At 36.5% G+C, this 21,505-nt stretch overlaps 1 protein-coding gene across 1 annotated transcript in view; it reads right to left on the bottom strand.

Annotated features, from left to right (window-relative positions):
* Positions 1–12,260, bottom strand: part of SLCO4C1 (solute carrier organic anion transporter family member 4C1) — a 58,423-nt gene extending 46,163 nt beyond the window's left edge. Inside the window, exons 1-2 of the mRNA XM_045848413.1 lie at positions 11,748–12,260; positions 7,846–8,109 (exon numbers count right to left, since the gene is read on the bottom strand). Coding sequence (XP_045704369.1) covers positions 7,846–8,109; positions 11,748–12,078 — 595 coding nt within the window. The 5' untranslated portion in view covers positions 12,079–12,260. The remainder of the gene's footprint in view (positions 1–7,845; positions 8,110–11,747) is intronic.
* Between the last annotated feature and the right edge of the window lie 9,245 nt (positions 12,261–21,505).

Below are 21,505 nucleotides of genomic sequence, written 5' to 3'. Positions count from 1 at the left end.
CACTGTTGTGTACAATCTCCTATAAGGTAGTAGTTATTATCATCATGATTTAGAGTTGAAAAAACTTGTCCAGAGTTACACAATGCTATCATAGAGTGCTAAAGAAAATTTAAGCTTAGTTTTGTCTGCCCTTAATATCCCTGCTATACTACTCCATACTTCTATTCAATCATTCAATGCAATTTAATAGCATTAAAATTGAAGGAAAACACATACACACTCACTGGCTACCTTGTGCATTTTTAAGAACACTGACTAAAAAAAGAGAATTTCCTCATTTCTTTCTTGCCACAAACTACATTTTAACCAACCTTTCTGAGGAAGCTACAAAAAGCATTGCTTAATCTTTACTTCCCACACACATTATATGTGGTTAGACACAGCTATGGCTACAATCCACTTGAATGCCCTGTCAAAGCATTCCTTTTTGCTATATACATTAAGATAAATAAGGATAATCACTACTGATTGTCTATCAAAAAATAATCCTGGCATTGAGTACCACCTTAGAAGTACAATAGTGCAGTAGATACATACTGAAACCAATATTTTAACAAGGAAGACAAAAACCGAAAGCTACTATTTTCTGAATATGCTTCTCATTTTAGCTTCCTTTTTCATACTGTAAAATTTTCAGATCCCAAATCTTACCACAAAAAGATCATTAATGGGAAAATTTTGCCTCTGATAACACATTTCTTCCCAAATTCAGTGGCCAAAAGAGAAAATGCCCCATTATACTTTAGGCCAAGTTTATGGAATATGTGAACAGAGAATTAAAACAGCTTTTCATCTGCCATTACCTACTCTTAATGCCTTCTGTGGAAAAACAAGTCTTCAGATTCCTAATACGCCTCCTTTGAAGGGATTGCTCATTCATGAATTCATTTAACAACTCCACAAATGTTTCCTCAGCACCTACTATATATCACATTCTGTTCTAGGTGCTAGCCATAATGATGTTTCTAAATTCAAGAAGCACTTTAAAAATCATGTACTTAGCCCTGACTGGTGTGGCTCAGTGGGTTGGGTGTCATCCCACAAAGCTAAAGGTCACCAGGTCAATTCCCAGACAGGGCACATGCCTGAGCTGTGGGGGCTAGGTCCCCAGTCGGGAGTGTTGCAAGAGACAACAATCCATGTCTCTCTTACATAGATGTTTCTCTTTCTCTTTCCCCCTCTATTCCCCTCTCTCTAAAAATAAAGAAATGTTTAAAAATAAAAACCATGTACTTAGACATAAGAGAGCACAAAGGAGAGTTTCCCAAAGACTATTCAATGCAACACTAATCTGGAAAAAAAAATGTGGAGTGGAAGCAGGGTAAAAGGGCACCAGCATAACAGCCAAGTCCTTTCATTATTAATTTCAGAACTCTACACATCGTTTACCTAGCTAAAGATTCACAAAATGCATTCATTTTTACAGTGATGCAATGGAGATACCTCTTTAACTTTCCCTTTTCTCCCCAAATTCATTGAAACATGGAACACATTTTAAACATATTATTAATATCTTTAGAAACTATGCTTTGCAGATCATACTTTGGGACATGCTGAGACATATTCTCTTGGTCAAGGTCATGGATTTTTAAGATGTCTACCTATCTGCAAACTGTAGCTATGAGCAAAATTGAGTCTGTGCTAATTTCTCATTTCCACATGCTTTTCTACTTATTTATCTCTGTGAGTTTCCTCTATTTCAGAAGTTTGGTCATTTGAATTTCAACAAAAGTGGTTACATTAAGGTACATAGTATTTCATGATGATTGTGAAACTCCTATTTTAAAGGAAAATATAAAGCAATAATCCTGTAATGAAGAGAAACCTTTCTCTCTTTGCATACAGTTGAAAGTTTATAAAATTATTAAACATTAAACTGGACATGTCTTTCCCAAAATGGACTGATAAGATAACCTGGGTAATTTTTTAAAAAATATAAATTCCTGAGCCCTACTTCAGATTTACTGAATAAGGATTTCCAGTGGACCTTAAATAAGGGTAACAACCATAGAGGGTAATTTACATTATCTAAGAATTTGGGGAATACTGATGTGCCTCTGATATTAAAAACCATGATAATTTAATCTGGAGCACTGATTAGCTCTAGCTCTTTTATTGGTGTGTGAACTATAAAAATATTTCTGAACAATTTGTTCTATTACACCATTTCATTTTCTAACCTAAGAAGTCACTTCTCCTTTTTATTCACTTCAATTATATAGGCTCTGAGAAAGAAAATACCTACTAAGAAGGGATGCTGATATCTTAACTTGGCTTAAATTTTAAAAACAACTTGAATAACAGCCAAAAGAACAAAAACAGAGCCTGGAAGCCATTTCTCAACAAGAGCCTCTCACACAAACTGTACTTCAGAGAAAGCCCTGCACTGAACTGCCTTCCTACACCATGTCTTTGACATCTGAACCAGCCCTTGAGAAGTTCCTGGAATCTTGTTTCAAACGATAAAAGCAAGGCTTCACCATCTTCAACATCTTCACTGACTAATCAGAATAGCTCCACTCTGACCAATCAGGACAGTGCTTTTCAGACCAATCAAACTGGGAGATTTGGAGTCCTCATTTGCATGAGAATGAACCAATTAGGGACCAAGGGTGGGACTGCTATTTATATAAGCTTGGAGAATGCACTTTCCTTTTTCACTGAAGACTGAATCTCCAGATTCCAGCTGGAGCTGAAATACCAACCACCAGAGAGGAGTGGAACTAAGCAGATTAGAGCAGAACTGCCTAGCTGGAAAGGGCCTAGCCCCGGGGCCACCTCACAGATCTGCTGCATCACTACTGAACTGTCCCACAGCCATGCTGTATCACCGCTGAGATGTTTTGTACTGAATAAAGTTTCCGTCTTCACTACACCTCATACCGGGGATTCCTGTTGGTGTCAATGACCATAGCTTGACAGTTACAATAAAATTAAAATATAAAAAAAAATAAAAGTGATTTCATGAGGAAGAAGCAATATCAAGAAGAAAGAACACTAAGACGCAAGCAAAATTATTGAACCCTGAACTGAATTAGTGCTTGAAAAACTAAGATTCTCAGCACTGTGTTTTCTCCAATCTAGGCAAGCATTTCATAGTTTTAAAAAAATCCTTATGCATACAAAATAAAAGATAAAACAGTAACTAAAAATTAGTATAACTTTGAGTCCCACTTCAATTCTTTTCCTAATTTAAGTTTTTAAGTAGTCACCTTGCATAATCAAAGTCTTTTTGGTATATGTCTCTGACCTATGAATCCACAACATTAGAAACTCAGTGCTGAAGCAAATGAAATGTGTTGCAAACTACCTTTTTTTGTGAGAAAGGGATAGAAAAGAGAAGAAAATAAAACTTAAGAAAAGTTATCCAAATATTAGTCAACAAAGAAAACAGAAACTTTATTAGATTTAGTAATTACCCTCTACAATTTCCAATTATTTACTAATGACTAAGAAGCTCCTACCCAAAGTCTCAAAGAGAGAAAATACTATTTGCTTAACAACATTAAATTAACAATCATCCAAAAAGAATTAAACAGTGCTTGGATGAAAACGAAATGTTATGTGATAAAGATTCATTTACCACATTTTATAAAAATATGGTGTTACATTAAAATACATGCAAAGTGTGAAATAAAATTTACTTGAAAATGTTTTATAACCCTTTTATTTTTCAGGTTAACATACACAAAAATTAGCCCTTAGAAGCATTTATTTCTCTAGTTTAAATTCTTCCCATTTTTGAATCTGGTAAGAACCACCAAAACTTCCCTCTGATAAATGTTTTCATCTCCATTCAAAGCTGGATAGTCACTTCTAACCCTTATGTCTCCATAAAGCTCCCTTTAAAACATACTTTCCCAAACCTACTCAAATTTATTTTTTACAGAATAGAAAATTCAGACCATTTCAAAACACACCTTTCTACCATTTGCTAAGTCCTAACCTCCTTTTGTGTTCTCACACTTTGGAAATTATAATGCTCATTGTACTTCATATTTTGCTTACTTCTATATTACTTTAATCTTTTTCTTACAGAGATTATCTCATCCAAACTGAGCCCTGACTTTGGTTTCCCTCAAATTCAAAAATAGTGGCTACAAAAAAAAAATACTCAGGGAATATGTTAATTCTCTCAGTGTCAGTTTCAAATTAAATTACATGTATGATTTTAATTAGTAAAATAATTTCTTAATGTTATGCTCTTTAGGCTATTTACCTGAGAAGATTGTACATTCCCTTGCTTCTAATTTATGCATAGGAGGTTTTCAACTAATTTGTTTCCTTTTACCACATAAACCCTCAGTTTTCTTCTACACTAAATAATTCAAATTTTGGGTTATAGGATTCTGTGTTTGTAAAACTGGATTAATTCACTTAAGCAGACAAGTTATTATGTTTTAAAGAAAGTACAGACCATTATAACTGGCATTTTGAAACTGGGGAAGAAGTGGTTTAAATTCATAAAAATATTTAAATTATTTGATATAAACCAACTATGAATAATAAACAAAAATTTGGAAAATATTAAACAACACATAAAAACTAGATTTAGATGTTATTGACCATCTATGAAATCAATACTGAGTCACTTCACCTCTTGTCCTAAGGTTCTACACTGTAGAAAAGGGGGTTTATGATTTCTAACATCCCTTATGCTTCTAAATGTCTGAGGTCCTTCAGATATGTATTACAATTTGAGTCCCGAGTTTTGTATCTGCTACATTGTAAACATCTACCCATACACAAAAACACACCACAATACTATTTCTATTAAAAATTTTTTCAGGAAAAGAAAAGTGTGAAAATTCAAAATAGCAACAAGGCATTTTGATATATTGACTGGGAGAATACCTGCCATAATCCTTCCTAAAGCATGACATTATCTATGAAACCTTAGAATGAGGAAGCCCTTCAAACCCAGTATTTGCACTTCTAGGAATGAAGAATAAAGAATGACTTGCACATTTCCATAAACATACATGTTCAAAGATATATACTACAACATTGTATATATAATATGCAATTCAAACTTTAGTCCAAACCTGAGATCTTGATTTCACTCCAGATTCTGTTCTACCTAGTTTTCCACATTGTAGTAAGTGGCTCCAGTTGATCAAGGCAAGTATCAAGAAGTTATTATTCATTACTCCTTCACAATCAACCCTCTAAAAATCCTATCTCTTTTTCCTTTAAAATACAAAGGCAATCAGTCACTCCACTAGGTCTCTACTGCTACCACCCCAGCCCCAAACACCTTCATGTCTCACCTGGACAACAGCAAGAACCTCCTAATATCCTCCTACGTAGCCTTTATTCCTCAGAACAATGGAAGCCCAAATTATCATTTTAAATAAAATCATGCACTTCCCCATGTAAAACTCTTTCACACCTTCCATGCACTTACAGAATGTAAATGTCTCATAACTCTACCTGTCTTCCCAAGCTCATCTCCTGCCATCTTCTCCCTGGCTTTGATCATGCCAAGCAAAACTGACAGTTCCTAAAACCTGCCAAGCTCTTTCCTGTTCCAAAGCCTTTGATCATGTTTTTCTCTTCCCTGGAAATCATCTTCCAAGGCTGGCTCCTCATTATCCAGTTATTATTAAAATAGCCTTCACTTTGTCCACCAACAAGTATTTTCCTTTTTGTATAGTATTACTTCATAATATCTGTCCCCTTCATATACTCACCTGCATCTTTATGCTGTTTATTTATTAATTTTAATTTTTTCACTCTAGCACATAAAATGCAGATGCCATTAATGATTTCACTATTTTACCAGCAACATGTATAGTTCCTATCAATAAATACTTATTATATGAATGACAGACTAACATAAGGGCAACCTGAGTTTTTGCTTTCATTTGCCACAGATAAGCTATTGTTTAAATTAAGAGTCTTAATTTAGAGTAAAAATTTGACAGATCAGCCAATACCTACTTCAACTAAAATAAAAAAAAATATCAGTAAGAATGTGGTGAAAAATTACACAATATATAATAATGTACTAAAAGTTTATCATCTGGCTTCAGCAATCTTCTTGGCTTCAGCTCAGGCCACACACACATACCTTAATCTGTGGCCATTTCCCTTTGGGAAATATAAATTGATTTGATTGGTGGCAACTTTATGGGTGTGTGGCAAGAGATGAAGCCAAGAACATTGCTGAGGATAGGTCAGGCTTTTGTCATGGAATAGGCAATTGTGTTTTAGAGACAGTCAGAGATTTGTTACCAAAGTCTGTATACTATATGAACTAGTAGGGCATTTGATAAACTGCAAGAGTGAGAAATTAGATTCAGCACAAAGGTTACCTCTTACATCCTATAAACATAGTAACATTTTTGCTATCATAGAATCAGTATTGTGTTTCTTGTGTGACACACTGAAATTTAGATTTTTCCCTTACTGTTAAAGATTTCAGAGGTATTATACAAAAGCCTGTGTGCTTTGTTCTTAAAACTACCCCAGAGAACTTATGTGAAGTTGGCTTTATGAAATCTTACCCAATCTTAGAAAATGTACTAGACTCAAAATAAGTCCTCTTTCCACTGATAACATATTCTCCTTATCTCACTCATTCCAAACTGTACCACATTTTAAAAACATACTATTGGTCCATATGTTTGCAAATTCTATTTTTATTTCCAAATGAAGTATGCTTATGTAAAAAGTACTTCTAAAATCATGCTGCATAATATATACTTTGTTATCAAAACTACTTTGTTATTTATCATTCTATAATTGGGAAATTGGTCCTGGGAAATTTTAATACTTTAATATTAATTTTCAATATTAATTCTCATAAAAGTAACAATCTTAGCTTTTAAAAAATAATGCCTATACCCTGGCTGGTGTGACTCAGTGGACTGAGTGCCAGCCTTCGAACCCAAGAGTCTCTGGTTCGATTCCCAGCCAGGGCACATGCCTGAGTTGCAGGCCAGGTCCCCAGTAAGGGGCACACAAAAGCAACCACACATTGATGTTTCTCTCCCTCTTTATCGCTCCCTTCCCCTTTGCTTAAAAATAACTAAAAACAATCTTTAAAAAATAATAATAATGTGTATATTGCAGCAGGTCCCAACTCTCCTTTTTTTCTTACTCTAAGACTTTTCTTCACTTTCCTAGACCTGAAAGCTTCTGATTTGGTAGTTCTCTGATTTTATTTCATATCTGCTCTTAAAATCCCAGGAAGGACAAGAGAAATATTAAGGTCTACTTTCATTAGCACATTCCTCTCCTACCACCATAATTGCTTTTCCATTAAAAATGATACTTTGGGGGGAGGGAGTAGGAAGACAAATAATCAAATTTCTTGCTTGAGCCTCTGAATAATGCTGCTTTATCTAACTGGAGCAACATGTTTGATAACTCCTGAGTTTCTGTATCTCTGGAGAGTGATAAGTCCTTCAGTTCTTAGGAAAAGCTTCAGTACTATAAATTTCACCTGTCTGTATGTCACATCAGGAATCAACAAGTCCTGAGGTAGAGCTGTAACCATAGCAAATAAAACTGAAAAGGGAAAAATGATCCATCTTAGAATTCCAGTGAGGTCACAACCTCAAAGGAAAACAGGTTATCTATCACTTTTTGAGGAGGACTATGTATAATATGGGGAATGACTATCAGAGGATTAAAACTTTGGAACCACTAAAGTGATTGCTAACGCATAATCTTCCTCTGTAATCTACTTCACAAAATTCACATCAGAACAAAACAGTGAGCAGTGGAAGAGACCTTACCCTAACTTACCTGTACAAGAGAGTTGCAATATATAGTTAGTGGCCTAGTTTCATGTTACTTCTTAAAGTAAAAACAATAAAAAACACAACAGAAACTTACCTTCATAAGGGGACCCTAATTGATATTTTCCACTAAAAAATTTTGGCAATGAAAATACAAGGGCTCCCAGTCCTATCATAAAGGAAGCAAATGCAAGCCATCTTGGTTTGTGTCCTCTTTCACCGATATACGATACAAATAAAGACAACAAACAGAATGCGATATCATAGCTTGAAGATATCAGGCCTGTCAGGGAACTCTTCATGTCATAGCGCTTCTCAATAGTGGAAATGCTAATATTTACTAAGCCATTTACTACGACACCTAAAAAAGAAAAAAAATATGTGCATTATTACAATTTTGCCATATAGATCATGATTATTAACACAATGTACTAAAGTTTGGTTGTTTCCTTAAATGCACCAGTTTTAAAAGACTCAAAATTTAAAAGGTAGGCAACCCAAACACACCTCCTTACAAATCAGTTTCCTTTTTAATTGCACACTTGTGAATTTTCAGGTGTTAAATAAAATTGATGCTTATCACATCCTACACTGTAGCTATCTTCATTTTTATTTAAATGGTAATCCAAAAGTCAGACTGGTAAAGAAGGTCTTATAAGGCCAGATGAGTTTCCAAGTGTAACATACTCTCACTGACCTCATTCAGAAGAGTACAGAAAGTGCCACTGATTCCAGAGGTCATCTGAGTAAAGCTCAATCACTTCCCAAGTTACTCAATCCTTAAACATATTTACCTATAACAAGTGATCCTTGACTTAGTCTTAAGAAAGTTAAAATTGAACTCTCAAGTCATTTTTCTTTCTTTAACACTCTTATGGACACTAAAGTTAAAGGTCCTGGAGAGAAAGTGAACATAAATTAAGAGCCTTATTTCAACCACCGGCATTTTAAATCATAGGCAAAGTAGAAGGAAAAACAAACTTACACTTCATCTGCTTATTATAACTATGACAGAGAACTATAATATAAACAAGGAAAAGCTGAAAATCCAATTTTGACTGAAAAAAATATCCTGTCCAAATATAGATTCAATTTACAGTTTAAACATTACTATAAATTAAAAAGAAAATGCTTCTGATGAAATTACAAAGTTTTTATTTATTGGGGTGGCCAAAAAGTCTGCATATTTCTTCTGTAAAGTAAGACACATTTTTCATGTTCACCAATAACTTTATTGATTTTGATATCTTGAGTATGTTGGCTATCTCCCACTTGGTGAAATGTTGCTTGTTGTCAATTCAGGTTAGATCACTATCAACTTCAACTGATCATTGTCCAGCAAGAAATCTCTAGCATAAAACTTCGCAAACCACTTTTCACATGTTCAATCAGTCATGACACCTTCTCCATCCACTGCACAAATCTTATTTTTTGTTTCAGTTGCATTTTTACCTTCCTAAAAATAATAAAGCATAGTATGCTGAAAATGTTAGTTATTTTCTTCTATCTTCAATATTAAAATGGCCACACAGAAATTCACCAATTTTGATGTTTTTTTTAAATGCATGCTGATACAACAGCTGTCACAATACAATCTAACACAATTGTTTTGAATGCAGTTAAACACACCTAAGCACTACCAGGGCCATCTTATGGAAAAAAAAAAAACAAAAGAACTTTTTGGCCAGCCCTTTTACTTTAGAGAATACAATAAATTGTTTTCATTTATTAACTAATAGAAAGAGTGTACACAAGCCATGATCTCTACAATTTCTTTAAATTTTGCTTTGTCAAGACTATAACTGGAAATATATTTCAAGAAAATTAATATAATGAGTTTTAAAAGTCCTAAAATAATTTTTACTTGTATGCCAGTTTAATAAGTCTATAAGTCAATTTATAATTCCTAAGATTTCAATGTAGAAAAAAATATCTAAAATACCTAGGAATGACATATTTATAAGGAGCTAAGGTTATCTGAGAATATGAAAACTTCATCATCCAAAAATCAACTTCTCAAAACATTTGCCATACTGATGAAAAGTTAGTCATTAGAACAGCTGGCCTTTACAGTAAAACTTTTCTGAAAAAGTAAATTTGTAAACTCTTGCAGAAGTACAACACTTTAATCATGTCCAGTGTGAACTCTGTGCTACAGAAGTTCCAGGAACTCTGCTTTAAGAAAAAAAAGGAAAGAAATTCCACAGAATACTGCATAGTATGTCTCTCTACCATAAACACATGAAGATAAGAGGCACATTAGGGAGTTAAGTTCTCAGAGAAATTCTGTTATCTCAGAGAAATTAACTCAGAGTTGAGTTAAATAACTCACTTGACAAGTGTTGGGGTTCTCCCCAGTAAAACACCTATTAATATTCCATGGAAGTGGTCTTCCCAAGGATCATGCTTGAGAAACATATGGATCATGCAAACTTAAGCTGAAACAAGAATGGTGGGCCACTTTTATCTCAGATTATGCTTTTTAAACTGGAGACTTCTGGGTAGATGGAGCTCCAGGCTAATGATTTTTTTAAGAGTGCCAATTATATTCGATAACCATCTTTAAAATGGTATATTAAATGTAAAATGACATCTGGAATAATACAGAAATTTCAGAATTCATTTTAACACAAAACACAAGAGTGTTTTTGTTGTCCAGCTACTTTGAACTTTCCAACCTTTTGATTCTGAGATGCTTCACAATCATGGATTTTAGACAACTAAGATTGAGAAACTGAGAGAAGGTAAACTTTGATGAAGACAAGAAAGGTGGAAAGAAAATAACTCTTCAGCACAAAACTGCCCTTAGTAGAAGGGCTGCAGTTAGTCCAATGTGCAATCAACAAACACTTAGCACCTAATAGTGCAAAGCAAGGGACATGGAGTTCTTTTGAGACAGAGGGGCAAAAGCAAGAACAGGTAGGATATATTTTTATATATATTCTGTTGATCTTAGAAAAGAGTAATTTCCAACTTCTCCCCCAGTGTTTCTTGGATGGCATTTATTTCAATCAGTCCTTGCTTGCCTACTTACAAAAAATTTTAAAATGATGACTTAAATTCTAATTAACCTTCGACAAATCCTTTAAGGTGCTCCACCCCATTATATACCTCTCCGCAATTTGTCCCGTTGGTGTTAGTGTAATTTCCCATTCTTTCACCCCCTGCATTAGACGCACCACCTCCACGCAGCTTCAGCTTTCTACCTATGCTTTCTTCCCTAGGGCCATTCTCTCATGCCCTACATACTACTCCCTCCTCCAAACAAAGCTTAGATTGCAAATTCCTGAGGGTATAAACTTGGACTTTACCAGTAACTCCCAAGAGAAAGTAAAAGAAATGCTTGAAAAAAACAAATACCGCCTAACTCGAGTATTTGAAAGACCTCAACCTTCAACAACGCCTCAAGCCTTAGCTAACAGTACAGGACTCCACTCGTGCCCACAAACAATTCAAACTAAGTGTACTCGCGAAACACAAATACTTATATCTAACTTCTACTATATGTACTCCACAAGCTTCTCCTTTGAGAGTCGCCCTACCCTCATCAGCAAATGTATTAATTAATCCTTCCATTCCAGAAACTGTAAAAAAAAATTCCTTCACTTGGGGAGCTTATCAAAAATACATGCTTTTGTCGTGTATAATGCATTCCCCAGGGATCCCTGTTCCCACTGGAAGACTCCGGTAGTTTCGATCTTCCTTAAAGGTACTGAAATCAGCTAAAGTGATGCAGGGCACCCGAGAGAAAAGGCTGTTTGGCAAGCTTTAAACAGTTTTTGCTATAAAGGAGAAGCTAAAATGTGGAAGTCTGAACCTAGTTGGTTAACGTGGGTGTGAGCGCTTACAAGTCTGCAGTCCGGGCCGCCCAGCAGGGCTCGTAGACCACTAGCCCCCAGGGCACCTGGCCCCCTGCGTACCTGCCCTCACCCTCCCCCAAGCCTCCAGCCCTCCCCGCCCCTCCGCTTCCTCTGCTCACCAGCGGGCGCTGGACAGTACCTTGCGTGAGGGCCAGAAGGCAGTAGTGAATCAGAAAGCCCTGGGGTGTGTTGCACAGCTGGAGACACTGGGGTTGGAAGTTCCCCCATCCGCAGGGCCCCTCCTCAAACTCGGACTCCAGCCCGGTCCGCTCCCGGGAGTCGGGGGCAGTTGCTGTAGGCAGAGGTGGTTTCTGGGGCTCCGGGGGCTGGTGGGTCGGTGAGTCCTCTCTCTGGGTGCTGGCGGATGAGACAGAGACCGCGACGTGCGAGGGCGAAGCAGAGAAACGGCGTGGGGTGTCTGGGCTGGAGTCGAGGAAAGCTGGGTTCTCAATGCCTTTGAGGCCCTTCATGGTTCAGATGGGTTCTGTGGTCTCCTGCGCATCCGAGCAGGAAAAAAAAAAACCCAAACAAACAGGTCCCGCAGTGGCTCCGCCCCACGGCAGGTAGCAGCGCCCCCCGCGGGGAGACTCCACCCTCCCTGCCTTCCAGTTCTCCGGCTGCCACCCTCCTGCGGGAGCTCACCGCCTGGCGCCTACGGAGCTGGAGTTGGCGCTCCCACGCCTCACCTGTCGCCCCTGGGGCCACCCGGAACGCGACGGAGTGGGCGTGCCGCCCAGCCGCCACCAGGTGGGGAGGGCAGGGCTCCTGCGTTGGGACTCCAGCCCGCCACTCTCTTTCCGGAACCCAAGGACTGGGAACCAAATAGACTTCGTGGGAGTCTGGTGATCACTAAGCTCCCCTTGGGTGCTGGCAGGAGTTGCATCAGGAGGTCGTTCAAGAAAATACCATTTTCTTCCTTAGCTGTTTACCAAACCAGCCTAGGTCTGGACTCGAAGAACCTAGCAGCCATAGTAGGTACAATATTTTGCATTCCATGAATGTCATGGTGAGAATTTTACCTGCCACCTTCCTTAAAAAAGGGAATCCCTACCTCCTGCCACCCCCTCCTCCCGTCCCACATCACAACATAGCCACCTTTTTGATTCTACTTCCCCAAAACTGAAGGAATAGAAATTAAGAAACTGGAAACACATGTATGTAATATTTTTTCTGCAGTATATTGCAGACGTAAAATCTACAGTGTTGATAATCATAAATAATTTCTACCTGGGGAATAAATAGGAAAAACACTCTGAAGAACTGTACACCATTTACGATAGTAGTTACAATTTATTCATTCATGGAAAAATATTTATTTCCCGGGCACCAAACATTGTTCTAAGATCTGGGGACACAGTATGCATAAAAACTGAAACATACCCCTAGCCTTCTGGTGCTTGCATTCTAACAAGACAGGTAATAAGCAATAAATGTATAGTAGATTTCATTGTGCTAAGTGTTTGGGGGAAAGTAAATCAAGGACAGGCTGGAAAGTGTGTGTATTGGGGGAGGGGAGGAACACGATGCTATTTTAAATTGGGTGGTCAGGGCAGGCCTTATTGGGAAGGTTATATTTGAGATAAGACCTGGGGGAGGTAAGGGAGGAGCCTGATGTGTTGGGGAAATGATGGCTGCCGAGGGGAATGAGGTAGTTGGAGAGAGTAGGAGTTGAGGGCAGGTAAAGGAGTGCATGCCAGGTGGAGGAGAAGTGATTGGGGCCAGACTTGTAGGCCATTACAAGGCATTAGCTTTTATTGTGAGTGAAACAGGAAGATTTGGAGCCAAGGAGTGACATGATCCTGACATGATAAGGTTTTCAAATGATCCATCCTCTCTCCCCTTCAGAAGATAGACTAATCTATCCCAAAGTAATATATGTTAAACAAATGCTTTTAAAACTATACCTAAAGATCTCGGAATGTTTATCTTTCCCTAAATTAAATGTTGATTCCAATAAAGAACATAATGAAACCATACATATTTTCTTTTTGCTAGTCAATCAGAATCACATGTACAAAGTTGTTATGCTTCACAAGACTGTAGAGAGTTAAGGAAACTACTTTCTCAGATCTAATTACTAATTATAAAATATCTCAAGACAGGTCTGAGGTGTTACTGCATGATATACTGCTATATTATGTTGTTTTCAATGCACTGCTACTATTATCCATATATATAGGTCCTTTTATTAGAAGTTAGATACTTCACTACATACTGATTAATCATACTATCAAGTTCTAGAGAGAATTTTTGTCTTGCTATCCTCATTTAACACCTGGCTGATTGCCTGCCCAAGAGGCTACTTCTACATTCAGTGCTAATACCTCTTGAATGGCAGTGAGTTGATAGCATATGATGGTCACCTCCAGTGTAGGCTTTAACCCAGACAAGAGAATATGGTAATGGAAGGAGCTCCTCTCATACTGAAATAAGGTGTTTTTGTTTCTTCTAATTGTAGGCATTAGGCTCAATTAAAATAACCTGGAGGAATGGTTTCAAACACTTTTACTTAATAAAATAAACTAGAATTCAGAAAATAATACACAGTGCATGGAACATAATATAAATAGTATTTTGTGAAAATTTTGCTTCAATTATATATGCTTTATTTACTGAGTTGAAGGATTGAGATTTTTTAAAAAGTACATCTTACTTGGAGTAGACATACTTTCTGTTTCTTGTTCCTTCACAGTCAAAATAGGTCTAGATGGACCTAGAACAGAGTGAGAGAGTAGAAATAGGAAATAACATTTTTTAATGTCTGCTATATGTCCCGTTATTAATCCTTACAAGAACAACAGCTATCATTATCTACATTTTACATATTAAAGAGTAGATTAGTAAGTCACCCAAAATCGTACAGCTAATAAATGGCCTGCCACCTATTAAGGATATGAAGTCAGTACTCCCAGTCAGATATCTTCCCTGAACTTTGCATTTTTTCTTTAAATTGCTACAGCTTATCTCTGTTGGTTAGAATTATTACATAGATATTCTGAGAGATCAAGACTCATATTTACCTATTGATGCAGTCTGAAGACTAATTCTGCTCAGAATACCCCAGAGTATTCAGATACCCAAATTAGGCTATCAAAAAATGGTTAGACAGAAATGGACTTAAGGTAGTGTAGAAAGGTGTAAATAGATATGATCACCATTTTCTCTATGAAATATGAAGCAATTTAACCAATAAGCAAATTTTGCTTTCATGAGATGTAATTAAATACAGTTATAATTTAGGATTATTTTGCAGCTTTGAATTAATAGATTCAAAGAAACACAATTGATCCATTATGTACTTCCAGCCAAGATGGAGGTGTAGGTAGACATGCTTTACTTTCTTGAACAACCAAAAAAGGGCAACAAATTTAAAAACAAAACACAACCAGAACTGCCAGAAAATAGAACTGTATGGCAGTCAGACAACCAAGGGGTTAAAGAAGAAACATTCACCCAGACAGGTAGGAGGGGCAGAGATGGGCAGCTGGGGCAGAGAGGAGATTCAGGAAGACAGTGGACTAGGTAGATAAGGTGGGAGCTGGCAGACTGGGTGGTCCCATATTCGAGTGCACAAAGGCCAAGGAACAACTAGGGAGTGAGACAGACCATGCAATCCAATGTTCCAGCACAAGGAACTAAAGCCTCAAAACCTTTGTCTGTAAAAACCCGTGGGGTTTGTGGCAGCAGGAAAAACTCCCAGACTCACAGGAGAGTTGGTTGTTGAGAACCACAGGGTCCTAGAATGTAAACATGCCCACCCACTCAGGAATCAGCAGCAAAAGGGTGCAGTTTGCTTGTGGGTACCAGGGGAAGTGACTGAAAGTGGAGCAAGAGCTGAGCAAGTAGCATTGTTCCCTCTCTGACCCTTCCCCCACATACAGCACCACCAATGCAGCAATGAGGCTTGCCTGTCCTAGTAAACACTTAAGGCTCTGCTCCTTACAACATAACAGGTGCACCAAGACAAAGAAATATGACCCAAATGAAAGAACACATCAAAACTAAAAAAAAAAAAAGAACTAAGTGAGGAGGAGATAGCAAACCTATCAGATGCAGAGTTTAAAACACTGGTGATCAGGATGCTCACAGAAATGATTGAGAATGGACAAAAAATAGAGAAAGAAGTGAATGAAGGCTATGCAAAGTGAAATAAAGGAAAATACACAGTGAATCAACAGTAAAGGGAAGGAAACTGGACTCAAACCAATGATTTGGAGCAGAAGGAAGAAGTAAACATTCAACCAGAACAGAACAAAAAACAAGAATTTTAAAAAAAGGAGAAGCTTAGGGAGCTTGAGAACAATTTTAAATTTTCCAATATCTGAATCACAGGAGTGCTAGGAGAATAGGAAGAGCAAGAATTTGAAAACTTATTTGAAAAAATAGTGAAGAAAAACTTCCCCAATCTGGCCAAGGAAACTGACTTCTAGGAAGTCCAGGAAACTCAAAGTCCCAAAGAATTTGGACCTAAGGAAACACACACCAAGGCACATCATAATTACATTCCCCAAGATTAAAGACAAGAAGAGAATCTTAAAAGCACTAAGAGAAAAGGAACAGTTACCTACAAAGAAGTTCCCATAAGACTGTCAGCTGATTCCTCAAAAGAAACCTTGCAGGCAAGAAAGGAATGGAAAGAAGTATTCAAAATCATGAACAGCAAGGACCTACATCCAAGATTACTCTATCCAGCAAAGCTTTCATTTACAATGGAAGGGCAGTATAAAATGCTTCCCAGGTAAAGTCAAGTTAAAGGAGTTATCACCAAACCCTTATTATATGAAGTGTTAAAGGGACTTATCTAAGAAAAAGAAGATAAAAAATCTGAATAGTAAAATGATAACCAACTCACAACTATCAATAACTGAACCTAAAAAATAAAAACAAAAACAAACTAAGCAAACAACTAGAATAGCAACAGAATCACAGAAATGGAGATCACATGGAGGATTATCAGTGGGGAGCAGGTGGGGAGATAATAGGGGGAAAGGTAAAGGGAATAGGAAGCATAATTGGTAGGTATAAAATAGACAGGGGAAGGTTAAGAATAGTATAGGAAATGGAGAAGCCAAAAAACTTTTATGTATGGTCCATGGACATGAATCAAGGGAGGGAATGCTTATAGGAAAAGGGGTGTGGGGCAGAGGGGGATAAAGGGAAGAAATAAATGGGACAACTGCAATAGCATAATCAATAAAATATACTTAAAAACAAAGTAGCACAGCCATCATGCACTTAAATCTGTACTCTCTAAGGAGAAATTTCTACCCATGCAGAGTCATAGAGTTTTGTTGAAAGACTAGCAAAAGTAGCATTGCTTCATTTTAAATTCATCTTGCTCTTACTGAAAGTGATTATCAACATCCCTCTCCTTCCCCCTACATCCTTTAAGCTGCAATAATGTAAGGAAGTGGGTTCAGGTTTGCTATAAAGAGAGAAAAATGAGACAATATAAAACTCTTGGGTTTTGTTTGCATTCATTCTGTGGAAAATTATCATTTTTTGTTTGGTCAATCTAAGGTAAATCTAGGGAGCGTAGTCAAAATATACCATATTAAATTTCAGAAGGAAATTTATAAGTTGCTATTATCTTAGTGGATTTTATATGCCATTTTTCTGAAGGTGGAGAATGGAACAAAGAGGGGTGTCCAAATTTTATGGCAGAGCTCCAACAATGTACACAGGAGCAGATGCCTCTGCCTACAGATATCACTCTCTGGAATGTATAGGAGGTAGGTCTTCCCAATCAGGAACAGGATGAACCAAGGGAAAGTGGCTTAATGACAGCAGCAATCCAGATTATCTCACTAACTCTTCTTGCTCTGATTCCACTCTTAAAAGCAATTGTATGATTATATGTAGACCTTCCATGTAAATATATACCTTTAGAATGAAAATGCGCTTATGTGCCTATCTTGAGTACCATGTTCCTGTCTATGTGCTTTTAGTATTTTATTGGTTTCCTTATAGCTGCAGACTAAATCCTTTACCAGTATAATGCTCTGAGGCTCATAGAATATTAAAATTAGAGGGAACTTGAGAGAACTTGAGTACAAAGATGGTCAAGGGCAGATATGGTTGAAGAAAATTAAAAATCCCAATATTAAAAATTTATTAATGATGCTTTATTTCATATTAATAAAAGCAATGAAGAATATTAAGTTACCTTAGTATTCTTCACTTTTCCATTTCAAATGCTCTACAAAATGCATAAATTAGAAATAACAAATTATATCTAAGAAAAAATATAGAATTGAACTGGATTATTTTAAATACTGTTTTGAATTGCAGTTTCATAGAAAGATATATTTATATTGAAAAAATTGCAGCTGTACATTTTTTTCAGTCCTACTAACCATAAATTATTAAGGCAGTACATCCACAAACATGGACAATCATAATTTAAAAAAAAAAAACAAATAAACATTTAATACAATAATCTCATGAGAAAGCTAACCCAGTCAGTTGTGAAAAATAAACTATTAGTGTAAAAATGACTATACAATATCAAGTTGATCTTTTCAATAATATATGATTATTTTATTAGAATTCATTTAAAATATCAACTCCAAAAAGCATACTTATACAGATATCACAACACTAGATATAGTGAAGAAAGCATTGTTTAACTTACATATATTGAGAAATGCTTTAAACTACAAGAATTTTCTACTGTAAATTAGGAATTAGAATATTATTTCTAAAACATCTAAAGGCATTTTCCACTCAAGATCTGCTTTTGATGCCTGAAACAGTTGTTAATATTCTATGATTCTAGAGGATATATATAATCACAATGTTATGATTAGGTCAAAATGCAATCTTTGCTGAATAAACACACAAACTAAAACACTTGACAGTCTCATCAACCCACAATTTAATTTCTACCCATTTTTTGAACAAAAGAAAATAGATGATGAAGCTTATTAAAATTTAGATTAATAGAACTGTAAGGGACATCAAGATATCAATTGTTCCCAGCAGTCTGCTTCTGGGAAGATTCATGTCAAATGCAACCAAAAGCTCAATGCACTAAGAAGCAGGAAATGGGCCAATATTAAAGTGAATGGTGAGTAAGGAACTTTTATATATTCTTGCAGAGCAATCTTTTAATAAATACTAGGAATTAGGAGAAGTCTAGTGTGAGGTTGAGGAAGATAGCAGGCTACTATTATTTAGCAAAATAATTTACTTGTAAACACAAATAAGAGCTTCAATAAACAGAGCTGAAGGCAACAGAAATAGTTAAAACAAAACAAAAACTCTTACATTTCTACTTTATAATTTGTGAAAGCTTTCAGAACATCCTAAAAGACAAGAACAAAAGATGCAGAAAAAGAAGACAAAGGGAACAAAAGTGAATGAGACAGAAAGAAAACAAGTAACATGGTGATATTTTTAAACCTATGTTCATAATCACATAAAGTGTAAATATGGTTAACATTTCAATTAAAAGGAAAAGATCAGCCCTCACTGGATAGCTTGGTTGGAGAGACATCCCTTACACTGAAAGGTTGTAGGTTCAATTCCAGGGCAGGGCACATACCTGGGTTACAGGTTTGATACCCAGCCCGGGTGTGTATGGAAGGCAATTGATTGATGTTTCTTTTTCATTGATGTTTCTCTTTCACATCTGTCTCTCTCCCTTCATCTGTCTCTAAAATTAATTTAGGAAAAAACTTATCCTCAGGTGAGTATTAAAAACAGGAAAAATTAAGAGATTATCAGATCTGATACAAAATGTAAGAACCAATTAAATACTGCCCACAAGAAACATACAGGAAATATAAATTATAATAGTCTAAAAGTAAAAAATTGAAAGTTATATATTATGTTTATACTAATAATAAAAAACCTGGATGGCTGCATTAATAATAGTACAAAACTTCAAAAGCAAAACTTCACAGCAAAAAAAAAATAAATAAAAACCTATTACTTGGGTTGAAGAAAGGTATTTCCTAATAATAAAGGGGTAAATTCATCAAGAGCATGGAAGTATCCTGAACAATTATGCACTTAGAAACAACATGTCAAAATGCACAAAACAAAACTGCAAGGAAAAATAGACAAATGCACAATTACACTCAGAGATTTTAATACCTGCCTCTCAATTAGGGTATAGTTGGCGAGGGAAGCTTGAGTGGAGGTGGAGGAGGAAGCCAGAATGTGGTGCACTGAAGAGTTAGTGGGAGATGAGACAGGAGACAGCACCTGCAGCCCTACTGAATTCAAGTACTTGGTTTGGTGAAGGCTGCACAATTCTGACTATACTGATAAACCCCTAAGTTGTACACATGAAATGGGCAAATTATGTGGTATGTGAGTTGTATCTCAATAAAGCTGTTTTAAGAAAAATAAAAATACAGGTAATGTAGCTAATGCAGACAAGGACCAAGGTAAGAGGAAGACTTGAACATATTTATATGTTGAAAGATAAAACCCAAAGCAAAGAGGGAGCATAAAAAAACCATGTTGTGAGGGTTCTGAGAATCACCTGAGCACAGGATCAGCAGCCAAGGGCAGAAGGGAACACATTGTGGCTTCGCAGAGAGAGGGACGGAGCAGATGTAGATATGTTTGTGGGTGAGGAGGGCTTGGCAGTTGAATGAGCTTCTACTAATGACTCTTGGCTTGTATTTTTTCTGTGAAGTAAGACTTCTGAAAATGAAAAAATCCATCTTGCCTGCTTCTGTCTCCAGCTGGGACCACCTGCTAAAAACAGGGACTAGGGGGGTAGTTCTGAAACAAAAATAGTTTCAGACACATTGAATTAGAGACATACAAAATGGGATAGGCTGCTTCAATAGATAAATTTTCTGTCACTAGAAAACATAGCAGGTCAGTTACTGGGGATTTTGTGGGAGGCATTCAAGCTATAGAGATTTTCATTGGTGATCACTGAAGACCACTCCAAATATAAAATTCAGTGATGCTAAAACTCTATAATCATTCATAAATTTTATAAAACACTAACAAGTTATAAACTTAGTTAAATTTGTTTCCTTAAACAATTATTTAGTTCCAGGGCCATGATTAGAATTCTGTTCTCTTGCCACTAGGACATTTTTATTCCTTCCCCTGGTCTTTTCCCATAGCTAGCAACCTGTTTCCCTCCAGGCCTCAGCCAGGCAAATAAAGGAACTGTGTTCCAATTTGACTGGAACTATTCTTGACCTCATTGGCTAAGATGTTTGTTTGTTGTGACCACTTTCTTTTCTTAGCATTTTTTGACTGTCTAGAAAATAAATTTCTCAGGCTTCCGATGTACTGTTTACCCCAACTCTTGTTTTCTTTCTATGTCTAAGGCATTCAAAGTATGTGTTAGCAAAGAAAGAAAAATTCAGTCCTGGGATATAGGTGGGAAGTAAGAAAACAAGAATGAAAATGCTACCTAGTTTTGAGGTCATTCATTCAATGAAATGAGTGAAAAAACACGCACAATTGTACACAAACAAATACTTTCCCAAATAATGGGCCTGAAGGTAAAAGGTACATTTCATGAATGCCACTTAAGACATCCTAAAATAGTATAACAAAATAGTACATTTGGTATGCTGTAAGCATGAAAATACTATAAACATAAGCATTAATCAGTTACTATAATATATGTGTCATAATATTTAAGCATCACTATCAATGGCAAAGTTTTGGATAAATTACACATCCTTTTAAAAAATATTTATTTATCTACCTATTTATTTACTTATTTCTAGAGAGAGGGGAATGGAGGGAGAAATAGAGGGAAAGAAGCATCACATTAATCAGTTGCCTTTTGAATACACCTGTCCAGGGGCCATACCCATAGCCCAGGCATGTGCTCTGACTAGGAATTGAATCAGTGACCTTTCACTTTGCAAGATGATGCCCAATCAACTGAGCCAGGCTGGTCAGGGCTAC

Source organism: Phyllostomus hastatus, unplaced genomic scaffold (genome assembly GCF_019186645.2).
Source record: "Phyllostomus hastatus isolate PE091 unplaced genomic scaffold, TTU_PhHast_1.1 phas_contig_58, whole genome shotgun sequence".
Lineage (NCBI taxonomy): Eukaryota > Metazoa > Chordata > Mammalia > Chiroptera > Phyllostomidae > Phyllostomus > Phyllostomus hastatus.
Note: the sequence above shows the minus strand (reverse complement) of the source record. Positions and strands in the feature narration are given on the sequence as shown.